Source organism: Chelmon rostratus, chromosome 14 (genome assembly GCF_017976325.1).
Source record: "Chelmon rostratus isolate fCheRos1 chromosome 14, fCheRos1.pri, whole genome shotgun sequence".
In the NCBI taxonomy this organism is placed as follows: domain Eukaryota; kingdom Metazoa; phylum Chordata; class Actinopteri; order Chaetodontiformes; family Chaetodontidae; genus Chelmon; species Chelmon rostratus.
Genome location: NC_055671.1, coordinates 6,941,912 through 6,959,578, shown reverse-complemented (window position 1 = coordinate 6,959,578; position 17,667 = coordinate 6,941,912). Strand labels below are relative to the sequence as shown.

Here is a 17,667-nt window from a genome sequence, read left to right as displayed (position 1 = left end):
ATGTTCGGCCGCTTTGTCAACTTTATAAACAGCCGGCCCGGTTTGAAGTGTGATTACTCACTGAGCTCCAGGTAATTTAGAAACAAACACTCACATCAGTTTTGAAAACAGAGATAATCCCACCAAAGCCATGGACTTTTAATAAGGGTCGGATCACACCTTTGTAGTTGTGGAAGAAAATAAATCAGAAGATCAAATCCTCACTGTTTAGTGTCAGAAAACAGTCACTGTTAATAAAAAGGACATTTAACCAACCCAGGCTTTTACAAGAGTCTCTTATATTATACAAACAACATTATTTAAAAAGATGTGACCTGAATACAATTGGCGGTGTTATCCTCCCTTTGTACTGTGAATAACAATAGATTCAATTTGTCCTTCTTGCACTATCCACGTTAAGAACATTTTGTCTGCTTAAATCACCCCATACTCCATCAAAACTGAGAGGTAATTTTCCCTTCCCCTTATTCTTTCAATTGTTGTTGTGCTGCATAATCTCTGAATGTGCCCCTTAACCTGTGTTTGTTGAATAAAAAGCATTTTGATTTGGAGATGAAGCACACATGAAGTAGCACACATTGTACAATAGATGCTGAATAGCATGCTAAGCAAGGGGCCGTTTTCATCATGTGTTACAGCTACCCATTCCCATGCATCCCTCCGAATAATCACAGCTCCTTCAGTTCTCCGCATGCACACCGACAAGGGCATTTTACCTTGGGCGGACATCTGAAAATCATTTCAGTCACACATGAAATTCAATTTTTCTAGAGAACAATTTCCTTCACGTGAGTAGAAGAGCTATAATCAGTGTCATTTTCCAGATTGAGACATCTGCAGTGAAAGACACAGTTCCCAGCAGTGCTCACATCTTTGTATTTTTTGTTCACACAGTCACATCGATCATTGGAAATAAGGATATTTCTGTAATGTGCTGTAACTGCCATGAGCAACTAAACTGACTTATCATTTCTGTTGCCTGGTAGGCTCTCAAGACGTATTTTGTAGGCATGATTTAATACTATGTGGTGGGTTATCAGGATTTTCAGTGTCATATCAAGATTTGCCGACCAGCCTCTCACTGAAGGACGTCCTCATTGATATTATAAGCACCTTCATGTCCCCAAATTCTCCAACAGCAATTTATCAGCTACCTTCTTTTGAACACTAATAAAGACTACTTCCCCAAGTAAAGAGTAATAAACTAATTAAACAGAAACACAGCACACAGTTTAAATGTTGGAAAATAGTCAAGTTGTGCAAAATGAAAGTACCAGAAAGCAAACCAATTTCCCTTTTTAAAGAAAGTGAATAGTTACCTATCAATCTCTTTGTCATAAATTCTAATTTCTCAGCCATGCCTCTCTGAAATGAGTTGACCCCCCCGTTCTGCGACACAATGCTTATTTTTAGAGCCCACTGTGTATCTATTTTTCATCAGATCAGATAGGTTGGAACAGATGAGGCGATTGCTTTTATGTGGTTGGATGGGCAGCTATTGTCCGGCCCACATTTCATTCCCAGCAGCGCTGAAAAAGTTTCAAAGTTTTTATGACAAAGGATTCACTTCCAGATGAAATAACTGTTGTAGATGGAGGTCTGTTTTCACTTTCAAGTCTCATTGTAGCTGACCTTTGCACATAATCGTGCACTTGCTTGTGCTAAATATACACAGGACAATGGCATGTCTGTATTGACGTGGCTTTTTTATTTTGGAACTTGCAACCCCACTAAACACAGCTTTACAAAGGCATCTACTGATGCCAGGAAACACATGGATCAGACTGGTTTGAACTAAAATACAGCGTGATTATGTAATGATTCATTGCATTGAGAAAGTGGTTCTGTGTAGTTTGAACCTGCAGGACTGACCCAGTGTACTTACAATACATTTTGTTAATGTATGTGTCTCTACTTTCTGATTTCACACAGTTTAAGTAAAGTTGAAGCTCTGCAGTGCTGTGGGACCATCAGTTTTTAAGCTTATGTCTTTTAACTTTAATTTTACTTTTTAAGCCCCAAAAGTCATTTAGATAATTGACCTAAATTGGACAAATTAAACCTGTCTGAAGCTTCTCATTACGTGGCCCTGGTAGACACTGTTTGAAAGCTGCACACGGCCTCCAAGTTTCCAACGAAAGAAGTAAAATGTTTTCAGAAGTGATCAAAAAAACCTGTGCACGGTTTGACGCAGGTTGTAAAAGTGTTTGCTCAAAAAAAGAATCTATTTACTGACATGTTCGTTTCATCCCCAGGAGTCACCACTGTCCTAACCATGACCACCTTGAGCATCAGTGCTAGAAACTCCCTTCCTAAGGTGGCCTATGCCACTGCCATGGACTGGTTCATGGCTGTGTGCTATGCCTTTGTCTTCTCTGCCTTGATTGAGTTTGCCACAGTCAACTACTTCACCAAGCGCAGCTGGGCATGGGATGGGAAAAAAGAGGGCATGGAAATAAGGGTGAGTGACTCTTATTTACATATATAATTTTTTTTAATAAATGGATGTGACACACGTGCACCAACATTAACAATTACAAACACGTCATCCAAATAAACAGAATGCAACACAGTTGTTCAGAAAGGAGTCCCCCTTTTGACTTTTTTCTTCTTATTAAACTCCAGATTCATTGTTCCCCATCTTTTGATTTGATAACCTTGTTAAAAAAAAAATGCTCCAAGTTGCCCCCAAGTCCTCATTTTACACTGGAGGAGCCGATGAGGGCAAATTGCACTTTGGAAACACTGATAGAAAGTTCCCTCCTTAAAGCAGCCTGGAGTGCTCTGTAAAGACTATAAAGAGAGATTTTATTTATTCATTAACAGCCAAATGGAACAGGGACAGCGGGGCGGAACAGTGAGAGCAGAAGCTGAGGTAAACTCCCAGAGACACTGGCCCTGATTTATGATGGCAGCATATGTTCAAGTCTCATCCTAAAGTCAGTGTAGGCTCATTCCCCCCACAAAAGATGCCATCCTTACATCTAGTCTGCGCGTTATGGACACTGATTAAAAGGAGAGTGTGCATTATTTAAAATTAATCACCTGAGGCTGACTTTTTTATTTTAAGCATGAAACGTAATAAATCACATCTTACAGATTTTTAACTTGTCAATGGTCTGGGCTGTTTATGAGGATACTACAGGACGGTGGGGATTTGTATCAAGGTAGTAAAGTAGAACTACAGATTACTGAATGGCTTTGGCATAAAGTCGTTTTTTGTGCCTGACTCAATTTAAGGCCTGTGGTTTTATTTGGAGGATGAGGGGCCTTAACAAGATGCTTGCCTCTGAAGCTACGATGAAGTCGCATAAATAAAACCTCACAAGTTCCTCATGATAACCTCAGCGCTTAAATTTACCAGGATTTCTATGATGTTTTATAACTGATCACATCAAATGAAATGGATATCAGAGCAGGAAAAGAGAAGCAATGGGGAGAATTAAAGCGCTTGCTCCACTTGTGCTGCTCATGTTTCTCTTGTATTAATGTAGCCTATAGCCTCAAAGAGGCTCATTTGTTCCAGGAATGACAGGAGCATTACTCTCCTATTTCTCATATGGATCACATGATTGAGAGAATCAGGTGTCGATAGCCTGCTGTGGTTTGATTGACAGTGCTGAGAAGGACACTATGAAATATGTTGTCCTCCTGTCAGAAAACATGCTTATATTCACATCAGTTAATTAATAATGTATGGTTTTCTCAGAGATCGGTTAACTCAGCAGACCTTCACATGAGAAGATGTCAAAGAACAGCATAAAATCTGATTCTGTGCACAATTTGCTGAACCACATGCAGGGCTTACAAAGTCACACTGATTACTGACAGCAAGAGAGCTGGCAGACACCACCGTACAGTGTATTTGCATTTCTGATGTTCGAAACAGAGGGGCAAGAAAATGTAAGCCTTTAATACTTTGCTTTATATGAAATAATTCCTTTTAACCGCATAAAACTCTTCCTGAGTTTAAGAGCAAATTTTTAGGCGAAACCTGGTTAAGATGGCATCACAAAACAAATAAAAATAAACAGTACAGACAGCATAAGCAGGCTGAGGGCAATCACTGCTTATACTGCTAAACTAAGTATAACAGATCGATTGCTGAGGCATTTCTATATTCTAAATGAATCAGCACATAGAAACTTATGGGTGCTATGCTTGTGAAAATGTGAAACTTACACTTCAAAGAATAGAGTCCTTGTGGTAAATTGTTGCAATCAGACCCCCCTGTTTTTCCCAGCATCCTCCCAAAATTGACCCCTTTCTCTCACTGTCCTCCCGTTCAGATATTTTCCCATAAATCTCCCGTGTTTTTAACCTTAAAAAAAAAATGGCTGTAAGGTTGACGGGAGGCATAACTGCCTATCTGACGTGTTTGCTACATTCTCCTCCGGTACTGGACGTCATTCACTCAGCACAAATCAAACTAAAAGAAGAAGAAGCATAGAGTAAATGCTAAACGTTTATGCAAGTATGTCACCAAATGTGAGGAGGGTTACCCAAACTCACTGAAGAGCAACGTCAGTCAGAATCATGCTTTTTGTAGAATGTGCTACACGGATTTTAGTGTGTCACTCAGAGGTAAAAGCAAGAAATCTGCAAAGCATAAACGCGCCCAGGAGGTGCAGAAACATGCTCCACCAATGACTATTTACACTATTTCCGCCATTCATTTTCCTAATCGGCCTCTCCAAACAACTGTCTCACTTGCCAGTAGCATCTCTCAAAATCCCAACTGAAGCATAATGTGTGAGTACATGTCCTTCAAGTAGTACATAAATAAATTAAGTGATGAATTCATCTGGCCTTTTGTGGTATCTGATTCTGACCACCTGACTGCAGTCACCTAATGTAGGAACGAGTTAACCCGATCCTTGTTGCCCTGGTATTTTAAAGCAAGTGGCTGCCTTGTGGTGATTTTTGGATTCACTGTGTGTACCCTCGTCAAATGTAAGGTGTATGTGGACAGCGGTAGGGGTGGTGGGACGGTCCAGGGACGGGCGCCGGAAAATGTCCCTTATTTTCAAATCCCAGTGTTGACAGGTGTGGTGGCGATAGGTAAAAGCTGCGTGTTGCTGCTGGCACATAAATAGCTGGAATACTTCTATCAGCCGCAGACACAACATAGAACAGAGCATATTTCTTCTGCTGCGACAGGCAGCGCCACACATCTATTTTCGGCTACTAATGTACAAACTGTTTGACACAATCAGTACAGCCGCTCCAGTTTTTTATAGCTTGACATTTGGTCCTCTGAGTGATTGGCAGAAATGCATAGTGCTGCCACAGAACTTTTTAGTCGGTGGGGATAATTTGCAGCGTTACATTGCGGCAGACTGAAGGGGTTTTACTTTTTTCTTTTTTTTTTGGTCTTTTGATGCCTCGTCTTAATGGCAACAGCCTGGGCTGCCGTCTCGGGGGCTGTGCTGAGGATGCAGTTGTCATGATAGATAAAAAAGAATGGGGTCACGGAGGGAGACAATGCACTCCTATCATCACACTCCCTGCTAGAATGAGCTACTGGAAAGCAAAGAGATCGGACTACACGTGCTTTTTTTTCCCCTTTTTAACATATGTACAGTGAATTAAAAAGGGAACCTATAGGAAGGGAACCTATAAGGACAGAGTGTCTTTAAGGAGAGAAGTTTTAGCTCAGTGAGTCCTTTTGAAAATACCTTCAGAGGCAGGGTCTCAGCCACCACTTTTACTGGAACGAAACCATGACTTCATCGCCCCCAGGCCCCTTCTTTTTTAGGACTGAAATGGTGAGCTGGAGACGAGTCAATGTGCACTAATTTACCTTGCTGGTTATAGAGCCATTTTCTTCCTCTTTTTTTGCCTAACATTCTGTTTGACAAGTGATCTACCTAATTAGCTCTCCCCTCACTGGCTGAAGGTGTGCTTATTACAGAAATTAGCCGATGGGGAGTTTGGTTGGGATGAAAGCCTGCGTACTCTAGGCACTCCATGACACATGATTGGACACTACTGTGTTAGATATTATGTGCTGGATTTATCAGCAGAGGCGGCAGCCCTGGCTCATCGTGCAGTGGCTTCAGTGCTGGAGCACAAGTCAAGATATCTGAGACATTTTGAACATCTAGTGTGAATGATTTATGGGATCTATTGACAGAAATTGAATAAAGTATTCATAATTACATTTTCATTAGTGTATAATCACCTGATATTAAGAAACCATCATAGGTTCTCCTAAATGCTTGGAAGGGAGAAGTGAGGAGTATTCAGTTGGTTGCAATGTGCAACATCACCGCTAGATGCCCCTAAATCCTACACACTGGACCTTTAACACAATAGTTTATTGGGAAATGGTGGAGATGGTCACATTTATGAATTATGAATGGAAATTCTGTGTACTCCAATTAAAAAAACACACACAACCTGAACTGCCGTTTCTAGAGGCATCGTGTTATTACGCTTTTTGATGAGAAGTTTTCCACACCTTGGTTGTTTGAGCTGAAGGTGCGGTGATGCACAGATATTTGCATCTTTGCACGCTTCTTCTCACTGTTGTGACATGAAAAACCTTTTAATACAGCAAGATTTAGTGGTTATATCTTAACCTTCTGGGGTTCTGCTTCATTTTTTCTGAATTCTGTGTCTTACAATTTAAACCTATTTTGTCATCAGAAACAGTGTCTAATCATGTGGTGGATAGTTAAAATTCCAACAAATATTCCAAATTGGATTAATATCAAATAATTTCATGTAACAAAACATTGCACTATTTTTATCAAACGGATCCTCTGCAGGACAGCCTCCACATGCAGCTCAAACACACTGGGTAAGTGGTCTGATGGAGGCTCCTCTCCTGTTCGGCACCGCTCCTGCCTGATTCAGTGTTTGACAGAAAGGGACGTAGCTTTTGTCCATCCATCCATCCATCTTCTTCCGCTTATCCGGAGCCGGGCCGCGGGGGCAGCAGTCTGAGCAGGGATGCCCAGATACCCTTTTTCATTGTTTCCAACAGAAATCTGACTCATACAGCCACAAATTCTTCAACAAACTTGCATCTTGCATCTGCCAATATGGTTGCACTTCTGAGACTTTGTTGTGAAGTGATGAGCTCTTGTTAGCTCGCTGCCTCTGCGTGTGTGTGTGTGAGAGAGAGAGACGCCAGAACAAACAGAGTTTTCCTCTGTTCATTTGGCTTAGTTGCTGTAGAAAAAGTTTTATAGTGGTAGGGAGAACCCTGTATAAATTGCATCCGCATTTTGGCAATTTATGCAATTTTTTTTTTACATTTTAGAGTTGATCTTGTTTCTATTATCAAATTGTGCACTTCTGTCTGTGTTTTTTGCATTGCGGAAACCAGAGGGCCCTGCATCAACCCCGGATGCAGAGGTGTTGCGGGATAAGGAATGGGGGTTTTTGACTGGTGAGAAGCATATACATGTTTGCTGCTGTTTTAGGAAGTAAGTCTGAACGGGACAAAGAGGAAATGAAAAAGATAGACACAGGAACGAGTAAACAAGGAGGTTGGAGTAAATAAGGAGTGTTTGGAGGAACCAGCATTTCCTTTGATTCTGCATTATAAAGAGTGTTTAATTAACACTAACTGCAGATGACCTGCAACACAACCTGCAGTGACGAGCTCAAGCCTGGGCCACCTCTACAACTACCAGGTTTAGAGAAAACTTGGTAGTGCAAGCACCACTAAAACACACACACACACAAATGGGGACACTGTGGCTCCCTAAACGCAGTCGGCATGCTCGTACAGCCACGTGCTCACATACTTCAGGCTATTAAATATGCCAACACCTCATCTTCAATCTTAGACAGGGACAGACTGTCACAAGGTTCAGTTATACGCACACATGCACGCACTAAGCTCCGAACAGCAGGACACAGCGAGACACAATTGCCCACAGGATACTTAATCACACTCATAAAGAAATTCTGATGCAACAATTTGCAAAAGTTACAAAGGCAAGGTCAATAGATGCATTGTATTGGGGGGTATTTGTGCCTGCAGCTAGCCAAATGACTTTGAATAGTGCGCAAAAATCTATGGCCGGAAGTAAATTCTGTGCTGTGTCACATTAGGTTTATAAAAACATGCACACAGCCCACCGCCACATGTGGTTTCTCAAATAATTAGACCATATAAATTACTGCACAGGCCAGCCAAGCTAGTGACAGAAAATTACTTTGCTTGGCTCGCTTGTCAGGTTACGGGGCAAAGAACATCCGTAAAGCCAAGGACTGAGGAGTTTAGGGTGCTATGATTAAGGTCATATGACAGTTATAGTAGTCATTGGCTTTTCCTGCTGATGTAAGCTATCGCTGTGATAGAGGGGGCACATGGTGGTGTTAGACGTTTAGAAATCGATATCCTGGGAAAGGATCTGGTTATCCAGGGGCTATCAGTGCGACTGTTTCTCTCCCTGTACTAATTGACTTGAGATAGAACCCTTCAGGCAGCAGCTCACCATTTCTTAATGCAGTCAACTGTCTGCAAGGTTTGTTAGCTCTCTACAACCCTTGCTGCCTTTGCAGTGGAGCTTGAATCGCCCTCCTCCTTTTGCTCTGCTCGCTTGAGAAGGAAACACTGATCACATTGAACATGTTTCCTCCTCCACCCCGCTGCCTCCATCACCTCTAACAGGTAGTCCGAGCACATCAACCATGTAGTAACATCACTGTGATACCTACCACTAATATTATTCTACTGAATTTGACATTACAAAAATGGCCTCACTGTCAGGATTTCCATTGCCCATCCACAGGTCCTGGAATATTTCACTGTCCAAGACAAATGGGCAAGCTTTCCATCAAATTATGTGTTTATGGACCTGTTTTTGTGCAGCATTAATTTACATACACTATGAGTGTTTGTTTTTACCACTGACGGGCTCAGATTATTATTCTCTGACAACATTATGGAAAGGATCCCTACAAATATAGACCGTTTTGTAAGCTCATTTTTGTTAAACGAAATAACCGTTATATCGTTCTCGCCAAAGCCACCAGACCCCATTTACAGAAACAGTCATTTTATCATCGCAAAACACACTTCATTCAAGCTTGGCAGAAACAAAATAAAACTCTCCAAAATCTTCTTGGTTCATATTTCGCTGTTCCAACAACCACCACCAACCCTGGATTGGTCAAAATGAGCCCTAAATTCACCAAGTTAGATGTGAAAATATCAATTAACTCTAGAATTATTTTCCCAAAGAGAGAGACTTTAATATGTTGGCGAAAAAAAGCAGTATTTAACGGATAACGGAAACCTGTGCACCAGTTGTGAGCCAGTGGTCTAGTTCAGACAGTACCATGTAGCATAGCATGTCTTGTCACATGTAAAAGCAGTTTTCTCCCTCAAATTGAGAGTGTATGTGAATATTGAGGATAAAGACCAAACAAAACATTTGGTGATGAGCTGTGTGGGGAAGGAGATCCACCGTGAAGCATTTTGGAGGGAGGGGGGAAGAGGGGACATTAGTTATGCTAATTAAAAAGATGGAGTCAAAGGAAAAGGAAGGAAAATTAAATGAAGCTGAAAAAGTAGAGCAGAAATTAAAGCTGGGCTCAAAGCAAAAGTGAAAAGTGGGAACACTGAAAGTGAAACACCATTACATGACACGCACACAGCTTTAGTTTTGCTGCAGATCTTAAAGTGGTCACAGTGGGGATGAACGGCGTGAAGAAAATGACCCCAGCCCAAAGGCTCACACGCTGCACGCCACACAGGAAACTACAACCCTGCCCGGTGATCAATCTCGGTGCCCTACTTGTTCTCTCACGTTTACCGTGTGCGCCGCACTGCACTCTTCTGGGCCGACAGGATCCTCTGGTGACGCAAGTTTAGCTATCTGAGTGCACCAGTTTAGCAAATAAAATCCTGTCTCCCCGCGCAATTTCAATATGAAAGACGGTCTAATGATTTCTCTCTAGTAGTCGGAAGAAGGCAGTCTCTCCAGCCAGCTTTATCACACGCAGCCTTTGTCGTGTTTGTTTTATCGCAAGCTGTTTGCCTGAAGAGGCCTGGCTGCTCTCATTGATACAGTCTGTCAGACGTGTTCTCGGGCACCGCTCTTTTTGCTTTGTTTCTAATCCTGCTCTGTGCTGCTACTGCTGCTGTTAGCAGTATCAGACGCCAGTCCAGCCTGGTTCTGCAATGGTGCAAAATACAAAAATATAACTGTTCCTATTTCTGCACTCTTAATTTTACCAGCCTGATCATTTCGTCATGACTTTTTATCATGACCCTTTTTTTTTCTGCAATTCAGATTTGTATGATGCAGATTTGAATTGACAATATTAATAGTGTAAAATGTTCAAAAGTACTTCCAGCTAGATACTGATGAATAGAGTATGTAAGTTGGGTAATTTTAATATAATTGGTAAACTTTTTTTCTTTTCTACTTTTCTTTTCAGGAACCGTTTCAGGCTAACATGGCCAGGATTAAAGATATGGTTAGGCTTTTGTTTTGTTCTTGTGTGTGTCGTGTCTCGTGGTGTTGCTTCTATTTCCTCTTTATGAGTTCAAATGGAAGTATTGTTGAGTCTGGTGCTTCGCCCCTGACGACCTTTACTGCCTTCTTCCTTTTCAGAGAAGAGAATCCGCGACTTTGTCCAAAAAGGCAAACAACACCTTCAACATTGTCGGAACCACCTACGCCATCAACGTAGCTAAAGACCAAGGTTTAACGACCATTTCCAAGAGTGCCGGCGGAGCGTCAGCCAAACACCCCTATCTCCATAAAATGGATGACCCCTACACGGAGGCAAAGAAGTCCTACAACCGTGTCAGCAAAGTGGACAAGATATCGCGCATCATTTTCCCAGTTCTGTTCTTCATCTTCAACTTAGGCTACTGGGCCACGTATGTCAACAGAAAGCCCGCTATCATGAAGGCAAACAACCTAAACTGAATTTGACCAAACGTTAGGCTTGATCTGGTTTGTTTTGGGGGGTAGAAAGGTTTGCAGGAGGCCAAGTCCATTACATCTTATTGTGCGCGTGTGCGTGTGTGTGTGTGTGCGCGTTTCATGTGTTTTTTCTTGAGGGTTTGTGATTTTGCACGTCTCTATAGATGGAAGGCAAATTTTAACATACAGTAGATTCACATATAATAGCGGACCTTGGAGGGAGCACATTCTCACGTCAGACTGTGTTTGTGTAGCGTTTCTTTTCTCCCCTCCACACTTAGCTCTGGCCCTGTTCCCTGTTGTGAGTAACCAAGTGTTCCTTCGCTGTATCTTGATTGCTTGCTGTTTTGTAGAGTAGTCAAATTGTGTTTTCATTATGTTTTGACATGTTTGCGCTTCGCTTATAATAAGTTAGAGCAAGCATGCCTTTGAAGTTTTCATTGTAGCTCATTATCAATGATAAGGTTTTGACACATCCATCAAGTTAACCACATGCATGCATGCACGCACACAGACACACAGCGATGCATCAGAAAATGCCAGAGGAGCCGTTCGTCGGTTGCTTTACTGTGCTCCATTAGCTGGGGGCAGCCTGTACAGTTCCATAGGAACATCATTAATAATCGTCAGTGTCTGGCCTTCAGCTCGCGCTGAATCTCAACAGACCCAATGCAGCATCATCTGGAATTGCTTTCGCGTCCCATGGGGCTGCCTGTACATTTTCTAGTCCAGTGGCTCTTATTGTTTTAACTGGCTGAGTATGTTCAATGACGGAGAAGCTACGTGCCTTGGTGAATACACACACGATAAACAAAAAAAGGCTTTGACACACTCACATTTTCATCTACCGCACACATATGCACAGAGGTCTTTGTGTATAGTACATGCAGACTGGTGTCCACAGGCTCGGTGCACTGCAGTACAGTATGTGGCTGTGCCCCATCCACCCACAGCCCATGGGCATGAGCACCCAGTGTAAAATTGCTCATTAGTGTGGAAGGTTAACAGACCTCTGCCTGTGAAAAGATGCAGCAAAGAGATTAAAGGATCCAGAGTAGTCCAGAACAATTATCATGTGCATTTATGTTTTGGCTCATGGCACGGCGGCGTCTCCATGAGCCAAGCAGTCAAAACAAACTACCACCATTACCTCAGACTGAAGTCAAATATCTGAATCGCAGTTTATTCCGCGTTTTCCATGGAAATGCAAGTAACACCAGATGTTTTATACATTCAATCATACCAGACACTCCTTTTCTTTAAATATATTGTATTTCTTTGTTTTCACTGCAGCTATTTTTTGGCTCAATTATGGTTTTTCTGCATTTCTGCCTTGTTTTAAGCAAGATTCTGATTCATGTTGTTCTTGTGCCCTTTTATACTTGATTGTGTAAAGTATATTGGTGTTGATTTGACTGTCTACATATGCTGTACTGTTTTTGTGTTTTGAAATAGACGATATGTCACAGCCATTCAGCATCTCTAAACAAATGTTGGGGACACTCACTAATCACTGGAGACCTTTGTACTGCAAAATACTGCCAAATCAGCTAAAAGAACAATAAAAGACTAGCTTAACTTAATTGTTGTGAGGAGCAAACTAAAGGTTAAACTGATGCCTTTTCAACAAGTGATGGTTTCAAAGTTTCAGATCAGATCTGTCCCTCGCTCTGTTGACTGTCTCCAACTTTTGTTTTCCGTTGAAGTGACATCTGTATTTTTGTTATGTGTTGAATTTGGTACGTATTTATACAGATGTTATATGATTCTAAAGCAATTTCTGTTGCTTTTTTGCCGGATGCACTCTGGGTATTTTGCATTATCTTAAGTATCTTTGATGACCACTGTACTTTAGACCCCAACATGCAGTGGATCTCCTCAAACTGTATCTTCAGTGGTAAGCATAGGAGAATGAGCGAAACTGTGTTGTGGCCTCTTTAAAGGTGCGTTTATAACACAAAACATGTATAATGTATCGGTCATACGTTGATGCATGACAATCTGTACACGTGTATGTCTGCAACCTCCAATAATGGTGTTTGTCACACTGAAATAGGGCTTAGTATCAATGTTTCTGTAGTTCATCGCAGTTACTCATCAATTATCTTCTCATAAGCTCAGCAACATCTGCATAAATGCACCTGAACTCCAATTATTTGTGCATATTGATGTGATGCTGATAATTTACGGCTGGCATAGACTTCTGAAAGTGTTTTCACCCTCATTTGGTAGCACACAGATTTTAGGTTTAATTCAGCGTACTAACACACACACCACACACACCACACACACACACACCGAGCTGGCTCCACATCCATCTCAGTGACAAACATTACAACACGGAAAGAGGAAAAGGGAAGTTAGTTTGCATACAATTAGGGAGATGCATGGCCACACAGACTACAATTTTAAACTAGTCACACTTCAAACTAGTACTTGCAGGTTCAGCTTAGATCTCACAAAACAGGATAATTATCCTATCCAGATCATTCCATAATGATTAAATGTTGTGGTGGGTTGTTTCAGTCTCACCAACTGCACTCTTGAAGTGTTATTAAATAAGTTGACATTGTAGTTAATTGTATAGCACACATCCAAGCCCACATGCGTGACCACAGACACCGTAGAGGACATATTGTCCACTTCAGCCTGAATGTTTACCTCCTGGTAAACCATTTTCATACTCAATCAATGCACACACTATAAACCCAAACAACGACAAGGCCGACATGATAAATCGTGACACTGTAAACTGCGCATGAGATTTGTGAGGAACTCATCAAATTTTTATGGACACATCAAATTACAAACCAGGTGAATGTGTCCCTGTTTAACAGCCATTGTTAATACTGCCTCATATTTTTCAACACCATAGGAAAACAACAGGCATCATACTTCTGACAGAGAATAGCTTTTTGAATCCAATATACTTCATGAGCTGATGCACTGTTACTGTGAGGACTGCTGCGAGGCACCGTGTCTCTTTTTCAGACGTGATTTTTATCATTCTGTCTGAAACAAACTGATTCATGATACACATCAGCTGAGGGTCTATCCAGCCTGCTGGCTGCTGCTAATTCAGGCTCTGATGACACAGAGCGCTAATGTTTATGCATGATTCCTCTGAGTAATGTGATCGAGGTACCATAGGTAAGCAGCTATGAGAAGCAGCAGCCTTTGTGAAGTAACTTGCCTCACAGACAGTCATCCTCTGAGTGACACAACCTTCTCAGTCATAAATATCACCAATATGCTCACACGCCTTTAGCCAGCTGCCGTATCTTGTGTAATGTGGTGAACACAGATACATTCACATGGCGATTTCATGTGAGCTAGGATTGCTCGGCAGTGTGAAAGAATCTAATTTACTCCCATCAACACTGAGAAGGAGAGGAGAGGATTTTTGTTGGTAATTAACTATGCGCCCCATAGAAGTTATATGACCACAATAGTTAGAGAAAGACAAAAAAGTGAGGATCTTTCAGAAAGAGTGCATTTTACCAATGTTTTTCATCACTAGGGTATTTGGGAGAATAGAGCTTGGGCTATTTCATTTGTTACTCTTGAATGTAAGCTATCATTATACTGTGTATTAACACTTAATGTCTTTGTGTCAGAAGACCGCTTTGACCCATGTCCTGATCAGTCAAAATAGTTTCAAATTAATTTTGTATTTTTTATGAGCACAACATGCAGGGTTACCTTTTTTTATTCACATCTTATGTGTCTGTGTGTAACAAAAGAAGGGTAAAAACACTTCCAGATCCACAGAACCACAAACTCTGCACTCTGCAGCTGAAGTACAATCTACAGGAGAATCTCTGTCATCCAAACTGCTCAGACCGAGGGCCATGGCAAACAAATCATGCAACAGTGCAAAAAAAATTAGAGCTGATTGATCAGTTTTAAAAGAAGAAATTGTAATGAAATAGTAGTTTGAAGATGTAAGCATGAAGCATGTACAATTGGCAAATTAGGTCCAGAGTTTGTGGTAATTCAGGATTTTTTTGAACATCTTTGTTCCTGAGGGGTTTTGATAAACAGGACTCTACTGTATTGTTGCCATTTAGGTTTAGGATTGTGTGATTCATGTGGTAAATCTTTTCCTCACAGGGCCAGAGTTAACGTCACAGAAACATGTCATCCTATATGATACAGTATATTAAGAGTATATTACTATAGGAATATATTTATGCTATTCAGTAAAGCATTAAATATTATATGTTTTATACGACATAACCTCTGCAGAATTGATGCAAATCTCTTGATGGGTAGAACGCCGTAGACAAATAGATGAACTTAACAAGTGATTATAAACTAAATGGCAACAATTCTAATTGCTCAGAATAGTGTTACCAAGTTGTGAATTTGTAGATATTGTGAAATCAATTCCAATAGTTCTTGTGAATATTGATATGTCACGTCATTTATTTTTACATCTGATAAGTACATGGAGCTCAATAACACCACGTGTTATGGTATTTTAAAGACGTACAGTAGAGATAATATTCATCAAGCTACTTACAAGATCAGTACCTTGTGTGCACTTTTCAAATCTAACTGTGAATTAGCAGCTGTCTGCAAGCAGAGTCGTACACACTGTGTTCTCTCTCCAGCTATTTCACTGCATGTCCCTACGCATTGAGAGATCAAAGACTTCCTCCACAAAGACAGCTCCAGGAACATAGTGGACTTTGTGTTTTTGTTGGGAAGTCTACAGTATATGCTCAGTGACTGGACTCTGTATGTCGCCCTCTCTCTCGTTCATGGTCTTACTGTATGAGATGTAGCGAATGGAAATGCGGATTAAAAAGGACGTTGTATTTTGTCTCGGAGTTATAAAGCCTTTCTTGGTCATAGTCAAGCCTCAAAGGTGCAAATTTCCAGCACGGTGGACTCATCTGATGTTCCTTCAGAAGCTCTTTGCAAAGTGTTTTTGTCTGATTCTTTGTGCCACTGTTGAGGTTGTGCATGCGATTTGTTTTGTTTGTGGTGTTTACACCTCGATGTGTTAGGGATAAAATCAAGCAGTACGGTGTGAGGACATCCTACAGGGAACACAACATTCAAATCAAAGCACAGTCAAATAAAATGTCTCGTGATATTTCTGTGAAGCTTGGCAACACATGCAACTCAGAATATGACTATGGTACATCACATATTATCTCGAAGGTATTTTAAGGGTCAGGATTGAAGAAAACTGCTGGTATTCAATGCCTAGCATGTAGCAAATACCTGCCCCCCCCCCCCCCCCCCCCCCCCCCCCCCCCCCCCCCCCCATCTGACAACTGCCAGTACAAACACCTTATAAAGCTGGAATACTGCAGTAAGTGAGAGAGTAATGTTTTGCTTTTGCAGAGCCTAACATGCAACATGTTTTATGGCTGCACTAGTTAGCTTTGGCCAGAATGTGCTGCTACAATTCACCCATTTAACTTCATAAAGGATTTAGTAAGTAAAGACTGAAAATCCTCAAAGCCCTTCTCCATGAGAAAACTGCCAAAAATTCCCACCAGTTTTGGGTTTTGTAGCATCAGTAATATCAACAGCATCACTATCTAATCCTGAGATTTCCAAACTGCAGTGGAACAGATATAAAGAGCTCAAGAAATGAAATCTACTAAAGTCTGTACAGAGCAATGAAGCAGAGGGGTTTCAATGTGAACATTCCCCAGTATTTTTAATAAACAAGGCTGAGCTGTTGTCTACAGACTTTGAAGGTTACCATTGCCGCCTGGCTGCGGTCCAGTCCTGGCTGCCCTGTAGGTGCCTTCAACTGCACAGCAACGCTATTATTTCTAAAGCTAAAACGCCTCATTTTTCTCAGCACGCCGGGGAAAATGAGCTCTCTAAAGCCCCCCACATGGACATGTAAGGTTGTTTGCTTGCTTATGCTTGCTATGATAAATGAAACAATCCATTATACATTTACAGGCTGTTGTTCATACTAGCTCCAGGACCATATAGTGCTTTGTTTTTGTGAGCTGCACCACTGTTAAGCTCATCTACCTGATCTCAAACAGAAAAGGCAAGAACATTTGAGAATTTGATCACAGTAAGACTAAAGACTGGTGCGCTTTCATTTTTAGTCAAGCTGAAAGTCGCCATCCAATGGGATTGTAGCTCTGAATAACATGGCAGAATAACAGAGCTGACACAAATCTTCAAGATGGCAATTTAAACATAACATGAAAGGTGATACCAGCGTTAGATATTAGTCAGAGTAAGGAAGATATGAGAGGTAGTGTCACGAGAAATAATTAAAGTGTTATCAATAAATAGTCGGAGTAAAGTAAAGAACCTTGGAAAAACCAATCACTCACGAAAGACCTGAGATATTACACCCACAAACTACACAAATATGGTTTTTCAGCGGCAACCTGGACATCACAGGATGCTTGCCTCCATTTCCAGAAAAATGCCAAGTATAGAGTTACACGAGTAATTCATGCATGAGAAACATGCAATGCGATTGTTTGTGTCAAAATGTACAAGCTGATGACCTCAGTTATTATGCGAAGGCAATGGACGCCAACATTAAACATGCAAATTGGGCTAATGTGCTTCTCTCCATGACATGACGTCAGTATTGATGTGCAAAGCAGGATGAGAAGGAAGAAGGAAGCTGATCTCCATTGGCTCATGAGGGTAGCGGGGGCCAATCCTGTCAGACATAAAAGATGCTTCCCATTTGTTTCAAACCTCTGTTAACTGTCGTTTTAAAAGTGTCCGCCTTTCTATTACTGAGGTTTATTTGTGGGGCTAT

The 17,667-nt window shown here is 41.2% G+C and overlaps 1 protein-coding gene across 1 annotated transcript in view; it reads left to right on the top strand.

The window, feature by feature from the left end:
* The window catches only part of gabra3 (gamma-aminobutyric acid type A receptor subunit alpha3), a 49,293-nt gene extending 38,389 nt beyond the window's left edge, over positions 1-10,904 (top strand). Inside the window, exons 8-10 of the mRNA XM_041952718.1 lie at positions 2,256-2,461; positions 10,408-10,446; positions 10,584-10,904. Coding sequence (XP_041808652.1) covers positions 2,256-2,461; positions 10,408-10,446; positions 10,584-10,904 — 566 coding nt within the window. The remainder of the gene's footprint in view (positions 1-2,255; positions 2,462-10,407; positions 10,447-10,583) is intronic.
* The last annotated feature ends 6,763 nt before the right edge of the window (positions 10,905-17,667 follow it).